This window comes from Chanodichthys erythropterus, chromosome 19, assembly GCF_024489055.1.
Source record: "Chanodichthys erythropterus isolate Z2021 chromosome 19, ASM2448905v1, whole genome shotgun sequence".
NCBI lineage: Eukaryota > Metazoa > Chordata > Actinopteri > Cypriniformes > Xenocyprididae > Chanodichthys > Chanodichthys erythropterus.
Window position 1 is genome coordinate 10110351 of NC_090239.1, and position 13664 is coordinate 10124014.

Sequence of the window (13664 nt, forward strand, 5' to 3'; positions counted from 1 at the left end):
TCACCAGGAAGAGAATACTCAAATGAAGTGCTTTGAACTGAAGTTTTCTGGGGTAAATGTTAGCTGCTGTTGGCGCCCACAAGTGCGCCAAATGTGGTTGTGATGGTTTCTGTTTAGCAGAACCTTGGACAACTATTCAGTTCTTGTTTTCAAATCTGTCTTTTTGTAGCCTTGGCCTATAAATGGAGGTCAGAATCTTGCCCCAGACCCTCCCCAGAGAGACCTTCTCCTCACAGGGTGAGTAGACGTGTGTGATCTAATTTTGACGGTCTTGTTGTGATCTTACAGTCACTATTACTGGTTTCCCTGTAAAGTTTCAACCTTTAAAATATGCAGAACTGTTCTTGTTTATAATTATAAAAATGTGAAAATGAAGAATTATCAAACATATTTGGGGGTCATGTATTATTTTATCAATGTTGAAAATGGTTGTGCTGCTTAATATTTTTGTGTAAACATTTTCCCCAGGATTCTTTGTTGAATAGAACGTTCAAAAGAACAGCATTTATTTGAAATTGGAATATTTTTTAACAACTTTATTAATTTAATGCTTCCTTACTAAATAAAAGTATACATCTTTCAAATGAGATTTTGTTAGTAGATGCACAATAATAGATTAATAGAGCTTTTCTTTTTGCCTGTATGGGTCTGTTTCGTTTCGCTCGCATAACTTTCATCAGATAATAAAATCAGGAAATATCAGGTTCTTGTTCATACTTTGTATCATAGATTATTTTACTGTTCCTAAAATTTGAGAATTAGTACAGTAATTAAGTTTTGTTTATTTAAAACTAATTGTTACTCTCATTTGTTACTTGAAAATCCTGTTGGAACTTGGTCCCTGTTTAAAATGTTTGCTCAATACATTTGGGTTTTTCCCTTCTCATGGCAACCATGTGAATAACAAGGAAAAATGCTTTAATAGTTTCACCTGTAGGCAATGAGGAACCGATTATTAAAATGAATCTTACCTTTCATGTTTATCCCTTTTCCTCTTAAAAGGCACGAAGATGGCACGGTGCGTTTCTGGGACGCATCAGGGGTCTGTCTTTACCCCATGTACAAGCTCAGCACATCGGGAGTCTTCCACACAGATGCCGACCCAAATGACAACATGAACCAGGGCAGTGAGGGAGAGTGGCCTCCGTTCCGCAAGGTCTGTCTCGCCTAAAACATGTATTTTCACTCACACTCAACATCTTCTTATTAGCACAGCTGTTTACTGATTTCATCAAACATTTGATTCAGTGTATTTATTATTTTTCAATATATCAGGTGGGCTGCTTTGACCCATATAGTGACGACCCTCGGCTTGGTATTCAGAAGATCCATCTGTGTAAATACAGCGGATATCTGACAGTGGCCGGAACTGCAGGACAAGTGAGTTCACATCTGGGAGTTTAAGCTGCATTTATTTGATGAAAAATACAGTAAAAACATTAATATTGTGAAATATTATTACAATTTAAAATGTTCTGTTTCAATATATTTTAAAATTTCATTTATTCCTGTGATGGCAAAGCTGATTTTATTTATTTATTTATTTATTTTTTGAAAGAGCATATTTACGGAAGAGGATTAAGGCCAAGCAATAATAAAAAAATAAAACCATCTCAAGATTAAAGTTGTTAAATTTCGAGGAAAAAGTCGAGATAAAATGTTGAGAATAAACTCGTTAAATTATGAGAAAAATGTCGTTAAATTTCGAGAAAAAAGTCGAGATAAAATGTTGAATAAACTCGTTAAATTATGAGAAAAATGTCGTTAAATTTCGAGAAAAAAGTCGAGATAAAATGTTGAGAATAAACTCCTTAAATTATGAGTTTATTCTCAACATTTTATCTCAACTTTTTTCTCAAAATTGAACAACTTTAATCTCGAGATGGTTTTATTTTTTTATTACTGCTTGGCCCTAATCCTCTTCCGTACATATTTACTCCAGTCTTCAGAATAAACATGATCTTTCAGAAATCATTCAGATATGCTGATTTGGTGCTTAAAAAAACATTTCTTCCTATTATCAATATTGAAAATAGTAGTGCTTCTTAATATTATGAAAGGAAACCATGTTTCCACAAAGATTATTTGATTTAAGTTCAAAAGAACAGCATTGATTTAAAATGGAAATCTTTTGTAACATAATAAATGTCTTAACTGTCACTTTTGATCAATTTAATGCATCCTTCCTTAGTAAAAAAAAATAAAAAAAAATACTGACCTTAAACCTTGACCTCCAGTTCACCCATTTGTCATCTGATTTCTCATACTTCTTAGTCGCTGCTGATAATTAATCATGAGAAAGAACTTGACTAAAGCTCTCTGATTTAGCAGCTTATTAACAGTCCATTACACATCATGTCTGCCATTAGGAAATGAGATGAGCTTGGTGAAAAAACACTCTTCAGGATCAATAGCTTTGCCCTTTCACTGAACTACTGATGGGTTTCAGTACAGTTAGACTGATGTGCTGACAGAACACTACCCATAGCTCTTATCACGCTATATTAATTGTGCTATAAAGATAAAAAAAAAAAAAAGTGTACTCTGTTTTACAGGTTTGGTTAGAGGAAATTTATTTGCAGAAGTGAGATATTGCCGTTTTTTCATCTGCTCCTATCAAAAGGTTCTGAATAAATGTCATTTCTCTCTTTGTCTTCCTCCTCCCACTCAGATTCTGGTTTTGGAGCTGAACGATGAGGCTGCCGAGCAGATGGTTGAGGCTACAGTAGTGGACCTGCTGCAGGGTCAGGAAGGCTTCCGCTGGAAGGGCCAGGCGCGTCTAGACGTGCGGGAGGATCCGGTGCTGTTCCCTCCAGGCTTCCAGCCTTTCGCACTGGTGCAGTGCCAACCGCCCGCTGTGGTCACGGCAATCGCTCTGCACTCAGAGTGGAAACTGGTGGCCTTCGGTACCAGCCATGGCTTTGGTCTATATGACTACCATCAGAGGAATAACGTCATGGTCAAGTGAGGAAAAAAAAATAAAAATTTTAAATAGCATTTCAGATTTATTAGTACAAAATGTTGACCTGTCACTGTTAAAACAAGTGACTGTCAAAGGATACAAATTAACATTAAGGAATATCCTTAAAAATAACCTGAAATTTAAAACACATCTGAGCTGGTTCAGATTGAGGATGTGTGAGAATACATGTTCTGATGTGATCACCACAATTGTCTAAAGAAATTTTCCCTTCAAAAAGGGAAGTCTTTATTATAGCTACAGTGTTTGTCACCATGGTGTACTTTTATCATGATAAATGCGTCAGTGGAAAAGCAGCTCCTAGTCTGATTCACTAATCATATGATAGTCTGAAAAATTATTTAATATTTTCTTTTTCACCAAAGCTGCATTTATTTTTATTAAAATACCCTAAAAACAATAATTTTGTGAAATATTACAATTTAAAATAAGTTTTTTTAATTATTATTATTATTATTTTATTTTTAATATTTTTTTTTAAATGTAGTTCATTACTGTGATGGTTTTCAGCAGCCATTACTCCAGTCTTCAGTGTCACATAATCCTTCAGACATAATTCTAATATTAATGTTGAAAACAGTTTTGCAGCTTAATATTTTTGTGGAAACCGTGATAATTTTTTTCAGTATTCTTTTATGAATAGAAAGTTTAAAAGAGCAGCTTTTATTTGAAATAGAACTCTTTTGTAAAATTTATAAATGTCTTAACTGTTACTTTTGATCAATTTAATCTGCCCTTGCCGAGTGAAAGTATGAATTATTTGTAAAAAAAAAAAAATCTTAGTCATATATATTTTTGGTTTTCAAAATTGCCTCCCTTTTGACTTGATATGTGGCAAAAAAAAAGTTACACTTGTTAGTTGCTACAATTTATAATTGTCAGTTAAAGTAATTTCAAGACTTTTAGATTAAACTGTTAAGATCAAGATTGTTTAATGTCATTACAATCATACATTTTTTTTTTTTTCTTTTTCCCTCTTGCATAGAATGCTAATAGTTGTTTGCTGTCCGTTTGCAGGTGCACCTTAAACCCCAGTGATCAGCTGGCCTTGGAGGGGCCGCTGTCACGCGTGAAGTCCATCAAAAAGTCCCTGCGACAGTCATTCCGCAGGATTCGCCGCAGCCGGGTCTCCATGCGAAAACACCACACTAACAATGCAGCCAAGGTGCATATTGGCTCTTTTTCTCTAGTGCTTCAGTTGTTCAACAGTCAAACGAACATGTGACTAGGCATCATGCATGAAGTTATTTTAAGTAGCGATTAGCGTTGCATACTTTGGAGTTGTTGAAATTGAGGTTCTGGCTTGATAGTGAATATTAGGAATGTTTCTGCAGCTGCAGGAGATCAATGCCAGGCTGGGGGCCGAAGCTCTGCAGGAGATGGAGTTGGCTCCTGTACAGAGAAAGATCGAAGCCCGTTCTTCTGACGACTCCTTCACGGGCCTCGTCAGAACACTTTACTTCGCAGATACGTTTGTCAGTGATAGTGAGTACCGCACTGTTTCTAATCGTTGATTATTAAATTTAGGGTTAGCATCATTCTTCGTCCCAACGTATTCTCTCAGATGGCGTGTTTATGACTAGCAGAAGACCTTCATCATCTGCCTCTCTCTTCCTCAGGTTCTCACAGTACACCCTCATTGTGGGCAGGAACCAATGGCGGAGCCGTCTTTGCGTACATCCTCCGTGTGCCATCACTGGAACGAAGGGCGGAGGATGCAGTAGTGGCTCATGCAGGTAAACAAAAAATGGTATTTAAATTACATTTTAAGAGCTCTTCAACTCTGAAGCAGATGAACAGACATATTAATCATTTAATAAATGAATTTACTGAACATTGGTGTCTTTTAGAATAATATTGTTGCTGTTTAATAAAAGTAATAAACAAGGTTTTGTGTTTGTGATTTCACCACATTTAAGGGCATTTTTGGCACTCTACTTCACTTAACAATACATTTAAATGTGGTAAAATCACCGTAAAGGGTGTGTTTTGTTTTTTGTTGTTGTTGTTGTTGTTGTTTTTATTGGGCAAGAACCAGGGATGTCCTGAGCTAATCTCAAAGATCAGTATCAGGCCAATTTTTTTTTTTTTTTTTTTTTTATATAACTGATCGGCATCAGCTATCCTAAGCCCAATCCTTTATTTTACGTCAGCTGTCATGCAAGTGTCATGCAGTAGGTGGCGGTATGCACCTTCAAGTGGGTTTGTCAGCCATAACGAATCACTCGAAAGTAATTTATTTACTGTATTTTTATCTGCCGTCAGAGACGTCTGAGACGTCATTGCCATAAAGCATTGCTATGGGTTGCGTCTTGCTTCGGACTTGACTGACAGATCGGCATTCTGACGCCGTGAGCTTCATGCTTTCTAACCTTAAATCCACTTTTTTCTTTTTGTTGAAATTATTCTGCTTATTGTACATTAAAATATAAGAGGTTTATATCAGTAGTCCTATATTTATAACTGTGACCACACAGTCTGTTTGCAATGTCCACCATTATAATAGATGTTTACATCTACAAATGTCTTTATGCCAATAAATATAATTACTGTATTAATTGCTATATTGGAATTACTCTGTAGTGATAGATGTTTTTGTTTTTTTAATACATTTGAGCCCCTTAGAAACTCTGTACATCCCTGTATACATTGGATTTATTTTAACAACTTTAATGTACTTTAAGTGTGCACCAAGCTCTAGGAAAATACAAGTATCAGATTGGGACTAGGCATCAGCAGATACTCAATATTCAATGACTCGGATCAAATCAGGTGCACAGAAAACCTGATCGGGACATCCCTATCCAAAACTTGACCAAAAGCTACAGTCAAAGACATTTTCAGTGTTACAAAAGATTTATATTTCAAAAAATGCTGTTCTTTTTGAACTTTTATCTTTATCAAGGAATCCTGAAGAAAATCATCGTTTCCACAAAAAAAATTAAACTATTTTCAACATTGATTGTATTGTAGTAATAATTTTAACAATATTTTTTAAATATTACTGCTTTTACTGTGTTTTTGTTTAAATAAATGCAGCCTTTGAGCATAACTTATAAAATCTTACTGACCCCAAAGTTTTGAACAGTAGTGTGCACAAAACCCAGCTTGCATAAACGGATCTTCTATAAAAAGTGCTTCTCCATCCCCAGCTAAAGAGATTCAGTTGATGCATCGTGCTCCAGTGGTTGGTTTGGTGGTCTTGGATGGCAAGGGTTCCCCTCTGCCTGAGCCCCTGGAGGTGGCCCATGATCTGGCACGCAGTCCTGAAATGCACGGTTCGCATCATCTATTGGTTGTGTCAGAGGAGCAACTTAAGGTGAGAATTTGCTCTACACAACATATTTTTCCCCAGTTGCCAACATAGATTGTGTGTCTTACCATATTTGTATGTTTACAGCTGTTTACCCTGCCTAAAGTGAGCAGTAAGTCAAAGCTGAAGCTGACAGCGGTCGACGGCTCTCGTGTGCGCCGAGTGGGCATAGCTTGGTTTGGCTCTCGGACTGATGAACAGTTGGAGAGCAGCCTGGTGGTGCTAACCAATCAGGGTGAGCTACATGTCATCTCTCTGCCCTCCATCAAAATGCTGGTCCACTATCCTTGCATACGAAGAGAAGACGTCAGTGGAATCGCATCTTGTGTTTTCACCAAATATGGCCAAGGTAGGAAATGTTCACTTTTACACACACAGTCCATTTACTCACTTATGTAAAAGCATGAATCTACTCTGAAACTGTCTGGTTATCTTTTAGGTTTCTACCTGATCTCCCCATCTGAGTTTGAGCGGTTTTCTCTCTCCACCCGCTGGGTGGTGGAACCGCGCTGTCTGGTTGAGGCGCCCCTACAGATGAGGTCCAAGACCCCATCAAGTCCCGTCTACAGGGACCAGCCAGATGGAGTACCTACTGAACACAGGTGTGTGTAGTTTTTTAATAGTTCAGAATTCATTATTCTTTTCCTGTTGTCAAGGATTAACAAAAGCATTTTTATATTAATGTTTTTTTGTTATGTCTTTCCAGAAATTTCAAAAGGGAGAGTGACGGATATGGTGAGATTCAGTGTGCTTTTTCTAGATCTGTGTGAATTGTGCAAACTAAGCATCCAATCCTAAAACACGCATGTTCTCAGTGCTTTGTTGAATGCTTCCCCATGTTATTCCCATGTCACTCATGCAAAAGACTTCTGTCCATGCTTACGGACAATCTGTAGTTGATGAAACTGTGCCACATTAATACTTGAAATATTGCTAAAAGCAAAAGTTTGTATTTTAACACACCATATAAGCACCAAGCGTATATACTGGTATATATACGGTATATTATATTATATTATATTATATTATATAGTACAGACTTCATGTACTCTCAGAAATATCATAATTTCAAGTTGCACATGTTATTAGACAAACAGCAACTGACCAATGAAGATCAAGTCTTTATATTAAAATGGATACAAGATATTATTGTGACAGGTCATGTGACAATCACAAGTGATTTATTCACTTTGAATGAATATATATATATATATATATATATATATATATATATTAGATAAAATGATAAAATATATTCACACAAAAAAATCACAAAAATCACATACTCTTTATACATATGTGTGATTTCAGTTGTACCTTAATTTTTTAAAAAGTTAGAATACAAATCATGATGTGTTCTTTTAAGCGTTCATATGCAGATTTCACGTACAAAATCCGTGCTTATGCATGGTTAGTGAATGAGACCTGTTATTTAGATATATTTTATTAGATAATTTGCCTGTCATTAAAAGTTATTGGTAACTAAAACTATTAAAAATTGTATGTAAAAATTGTAAAATGTAAATTATAGATATTAAATAAATGAAAATGTAAATGAAAATTAGAACTGTTGTCTTGGCAAGTAACTGAAATAAAATTTTGTTGAAGTACTAAAATGACTAAAACTGAAAAATAAATATTGTAAGAAATATTTGTAACAAATTATAACAAAAAGTGACAAAATCACAAAACAAAATTACTGAAACCTAAACTACAATTAAAGTGAAAACTAAAAATATTCAAATAAAAGCTCATTTAAAATATTAATAAATACTATTATAGTATATAAACAATACTAAAACGACACTGTTGTGGCCTTCAAGTTGCAACAACTACGGATTGTATTTATAACTCCTCTTTAAAGCATTTGCAAGCTTTTGCCCGACTGATCAGTGTGCTTGTGTGTTCCAGAGAATTCTGCTAAACAAGTAATGGAGCATGCTTTGCTCAACGATGAGAGTGAGTACATGAGGAATCAGCAGTTAGACAGGATATTCTGAAGTAGTTTAGATGTAAAACACCTCAGAGCATTATCAGATTGTTTGTATCTTGCTTGCTGTGTATGTTTTGTGACATGCAATTGGCCTAAAACAATAATCTAAACGTGCTGTATGATTAATCGTGGCCTGGTCTGTGCATTCATGTGTGCGCATGATCTGTAACACTTCCATCTGCCTGCATAATAATATTGTCATATTAATATCTATGCAAAAGAAATTTTGATTTGTTGTTTATAAACAGAACAGCTCAGTACTTTACAAGCAGTTCCAGGGAGGATGGTGTTTGCTGGACTCGTAGTATTTAGTGTCTTAGTGATTTATGGGAAAGAATTTGAGTATTTGTTTGAATCACATCTTGCTCTCACACAGGTGTGCTTCAGGAGATCCAGAAGTCTCTAGAAGGAGATCAAACGTAAGGAAGTTTAGCTTAATGTAGATTTTATTACTTTATTAATATTCATTAATGCCCGTAAGGTTTGAATAATCTGCCAATTTCTTGTTTATAGGACGTTCCTAGAGAACAGTTTGAAGACTAAGCCAAAAGCAGGCAATATGCTGAGCAATGGAGGTAATTATTTTCTATTCCTAATTAGCATAAATTGTTATTCCAATAGCTATATTGTAACTAGCCCTATTACAAGAATTTGAGAGAACAGTGATTATTGCCTTTTTTCCTCAGTATTTGAAATGCAGATCTTAATGTATGTGCTCCGGTGCAGTAGTGTGTTATGTAAGTGCTCCAAATGTTTAGAGGTGCTCAGAGTGCTGTTCATTTAAAAGTGGGTCAGGTTTGCATATTTTGCATAATCACAATGTACTTTAGGTTCACTTTTTCATATTTGAGTAATTCCAAATTTCTTTGGTTGATACAGGTCATTTTCATAAAATTTATGAAAATGACCTGTACCAACCAAAGAAATTTGGAAACTTTCTTTGCATGTCATTAACAATTTAAAATTGTTAATGACATGCAAAGAAAGAGGAGATAAGAGAATATATGCAGATTTATCTAGAATTTCAGTTAGAGACAACTTGAATAATAATAATACTAATAATATTTATAATAATAATAACATTTATTATTGTTATAATATATATTCAGGAAGGCTGGGTTACACAAAGTACAGTGTGAGGTTAAAATGGTCTAAGACCAAAAGGATATTTTGTAAAGACAGGAGATGAGAATATTTATCTAGATATTTCTAGAATTTCTCTTAGCGACTACTCTCAATAATAATAATCTATCTATTGCAACCACCCAGAACAACTAAGCAACCACATAGCAACCAAACCATCATGGCAACTGCATAGCAACCACATAAATCACCCTGGCAACATCCTAGCAACCACCCAGAGTACCGTAGAAACTGCATAGCAACCACATAAATCACTCTAATAACAGCCTAGCAATCACCCCGCTAGCAACCGCATAGCAACACCTTAGCAACCACCCCGAGTACCCTAGCAACTGCATAGCAACACCTTAGCAACCACCTCGAGTACCCTAGCAACCGCATAGCAACACCTTAGCAACCACCCAGAGTACCCTAGCAACCGCATAGCAACACCCTAGCAACCACCCTGATTACCCTAGCAACCGCATAGCATCACCTTAGCAACCACCCCGGGTACCTTAGCAACTGCATAGCAACACCTTAGCAACCACCTAGAGTACCCTAGCAACTGCATAGCAAAACCTTAGCAACCACCCTGGGTACCTTAGCAACCACATAGCAACACTCTAGCAACCACCCCGAGTACCTTAGGATGGTTGCTAAGGTGTTGCTATGCAGTTGCTGAGTACCCTAGCAACCACATAACACCTTAGCAACTGCCTTGAGTACCCTGACTATCTATCTATCTATCTATCTATCTATCTATCTATCTATCTATCTATCTATCTATCTATCTATCTATCTATCTATCTATCTATCTATCTATCTATCTATTTCAAAACTACTAAATTAAAACAAACTTTTAAACTTCAAACTTTCTGGACTGTCTTTTTCAAGCCAACTTAAAGTTCGTCTCGACGAACTTTTTTATCTAGTTGTTATTGTTATTATATATTCAGGAAGGATGGGTTACACACAGTACATTGTGAGGTTAAAATGGTCTAAGACCAAAAGGATATTTTGTAAAGACAGAGGAGATGAGAATATTTATCTAGATATTTTTAGTATTTCTCTTAGCAACTGCTCTCAATAATAATAATAATAATAATAATAATAATAATAACAATTTTATTATTATTAAATGTGGATAAATTTTCTCATCTTCTGTCTTTAAAATTTTATATTTTGGTCTCATTTTAAGATTATTTATTTATTACTATTTATTATTGCTATTTATTTATTATTTACAGTATTGTTAATGACATTCTACAACATACTGTACATAAATGTATGAGGAAATCAGTTATTTATTTATTTAAATTCAAAGTGAATTAATCTCTTGTAATTGTCACATGACCTGTCATAATGATATCTTATATCAAAGACTATAGATATAGAAAGACGGTCCTATTAGTTATGAATGGGAGAAACAGCAACGCGCAATATGGCGGAATACATCCCGCCTTCTAAGTAAAAGAGCCAATCGCTGATTGATAAAGTCATTGCATCACTGCAGCTGCCGTAAGAGGCTCCGGTTCCCATAGAAACCTGAGACTCTCGCTTAGGACTGCACGTGCGCATTGGCTCGTCTATCCTGAAAAATAAGCTTTTTTTAAACGCTATTCGAGCATAAGAAACAACATTTATGGGACAGTTCATGTCAGATTTTGTTGCTGATTTGAAATATGTTATTTAATTGTGAGTTTGCCAAGAAGTTTTTGAGATTTCAGGATTCCCCCATTCAAATAGATAGGACTTGGATGCCCGAAATAGCTGCTTGGAGGCTTTGCAAATATGGCCGTCGAATGAACAGACTTTTCTTGAAAGGGACTTTGCTTATATTCAGTTTATTTGTCAGCCAAAATGTCATTATCACAACAGTTCTAATTGAACCTTGATCTGTGTTAGAAACAACTTTGAGCTTTATGTTCATTACTCTTCTTTTCTCTCTGCTGTGTCCACAGACTGAGCCTTTTATTCCCAGTGCCTGAACTATTCTGGATCCGCTCTTAATTCCAGACTTGCTTATGATCTGAACACTACTGCTAGTACCACTACTGAACCTTGAGAAAGCCTTGCCCTGGAGAGAGGAACCTCCCACTCAAGAGCTTCTACACCCAGGGAGACGACAGAGAGAAGAGAGCGAGGGACCACCTTCTGTGCCTGCTAAGACCAATCACTGTATCTCCACTGAATCCATTACATGCTGACTGACCGCTCTTCACACCACCAGCGTCCACCAGTGCAGCAACCTGAGCAAAAGCAGTGGCATTTGAAAGACTGACAATTTTTGTTTTTTAACTTAATTTTAAATGCATGATATTTCTTTTATACCAAATTAAGAACCTCAGAATTTGCATAGATGGTGTATAATACCTGGGTGAAGATGCCATAAGCCGTTGCTGACGAATTAGGGTAGGACTACAAGGCAATGTTGGCACTAGATGCTAATACACTGTTGCATTTAACCTACATACACATTTAAAACCCTACTGAGTATTCCACAGGTAGTGTTGCCTTTCCCCCGTCCACACCAATGAGAACAGTGGGTAGATAAAAGTTCTTATAGGTACTCGTACACTACTGTGTAGTACATATGCTGTAGTTTCTAGGGTGTACAGCTTTCTGAGGGGCTAGGTTTTTAATTTCTTTTTTTTTTTTTAATGTAAAACTTTTTTGTTATGCCAATAATGAATGATGTAATTTAGGAATGTAATTTTAAAATATTGTAGTCAAATGTTTTAATATATGTGTATATGAAAATCCGTACCTGTTTTGACGGTGGGTTCCTTTTACGGAGGGCTGTATTTTCTGATCTGAGGAAATATTTTGGTACTGTCTCCTGAAATGCAATTAGCGTTTTCTTTGGGGGGGGTCTAGAATATATTTTTGTAGAAACATGATTATGTATGAGAACACTAATTATTATTCTTTGTAACTTCACACTACAGTCTTCTCAGTAAAGATTTTTCACACAATCTGTCTTTTTCATCATTTTCAGTTTCAGTTTAGGGAATTCCAATACCAGAGGTTATTAAATACAACAGTGCTGTAGAGGTGCGGGTAGAACATTTTGCTCTGTCTTTTTAAAATATAAAGAATTTAACATGCATTTTGATCAAGTCCACACCAATCTAGTTTTAAATACTAAAAATGGCCTAAAATTACACTTGGAAAGCTAGAGCAAAATTGGTTCATTAAAGGGTTTGGTTTTCACCCAAAAATGAAAATTGTGTCATTAATGACTCACCCTCATGTCGTTCCAAACCCGTAAGACCTCCGTTCATCTTCTGAACACAGTTTAAGATATTTTAGATTTAGTCCGAGAGCTTTCTGTCCCTCCATTGAAAATGTATGTACGGTATACTGTCCATGTCCAGAAAGGTAATAAAACCATCATCAAAGTAGTCCATGTGACATCAGTGGGTTAGTTAGAAGTTTTTTGAAGCATCTAAAATACATTTTGGTCCAAAAATAACAAAAACTACAACTTTATTCAGCATTGTCTTCTCTTCTGGGTCTGTTGTATATCCGCTTTCACTCCACAGTGACGCTTCTTCTTCTTTCCTGTTTTACGGCAGTTGGCATCCAGCTTATTGGTGCATTACCGCCCCCTTCTGCTCCGGACAGTGACGCGATTAGGACATCCGCGACATGCACACCTACGCACCATTTAAAAAAATATAGCAATACCAAAATACAAACAATGTAGAATAGCTTGAATACAGCGTGCGTCTCCCTCAGACTGTAAACAAAGCTCGGGCGCACCAGATAACACGTCAGCAGCGTCATTGTCCGGAGCAGAAGGGAGTGGTAATGCACCAATAAGCTGGATGCCAACCGCTGTAAAACAGGAAAGAAGAAGCAGCGTCACTGTGGATTGAAAGCGGATATACAACAGACCCGGAAGAGAAGACAATGCTGAATAAAGTTGTAGTTTTTGTTATTTTTGGACCAAAATGTATTTTCGATGCTTCAAAAACTTCTACCTAACCCACTGATGTCACATGGACTACTTTGATGATGTTTTTATTACCTTTCTGGACATGGACAGTATACCGTACATACATTTTCAATGGAGGGACAGAAAGCTCTTGGACTAAATCTAAAATACTTAAACTGTGTTCCGAAGATGAAAGGAGGTCTTACAGGTTTGGAACGACATGAGGGTGAGTCATTAATAACATAATCTTCATTTTTAGGTGAACTAACCCTTTAAATCCATATCCCTATTTTCTAAGTGAACTATAACTGTA

The 13664-nt window shown here is 36.0% G+C and overlaps 1 protein-coding gene across 3 annotated transcripts in view; it reads left to right on the forward strand.

Moving 5' to 3' along the window:
* llgl2 (LLGL scribble cell polarity complex component 2) overlaps positions 1-12379 on the forward strand; it is a 31200-nt gene extending 18821 nt beyond the window's left edge. Inside the window, exons 12-26 of one of the 3 annotated variants that reach the window (XM_067369216.1) lie at positions 170-237; positions 1003-1156; positions 1276-1380; positions 2672-2964; positions 3998-4145; positions 4315-4465; positions 4600-4716; positions 6133-6299; positions 6381-6642; positions 6733-6895; positions 7000-7028; positions 8205-8252; positions 8663-8705; positions 8800-8861; positions 11373-12379. In XM_067369216.1, coding sequence (XP_067225317.1) covers positions 170-237; positions 1003-1156; positions 1276-1380; positions 2672-2964; positions 3998-4145; positions 4315-4465; positions 4600-4716; positions 6133-6299; positions 6381-6642; positions 6733-6895; positions 7000-7028; positions 8205-8252; positions 8663-8705; positions 8800-8861; positions 11373-11377 — 1815 coding nt within the window. In that variant the 3' untranslated portion in view covers positions 11378-12379. Of the gene's footprint in view, positions 1-169; positions 238-1002; positions 1157-1275; positions 1381-2671; positions 2965-3997; positions 4146-4314; positions 4466-4599; positions 4717-5245; positions 6112-6132; positions 6300-6380; positions 6643-6732; positions 6896-6999; positions 7029-8204; positions 8253-8662; positions 8706-8799; positions 8862-11372 lie in introns of those variants that run through there. The other 2 variants (XM_067369217.1, XM_067369218.1) reach the window with 2 other exon arrangements.
* The last annotated feature ends 1285 nt before the right edge of the window (positions 12380-13664 follow it).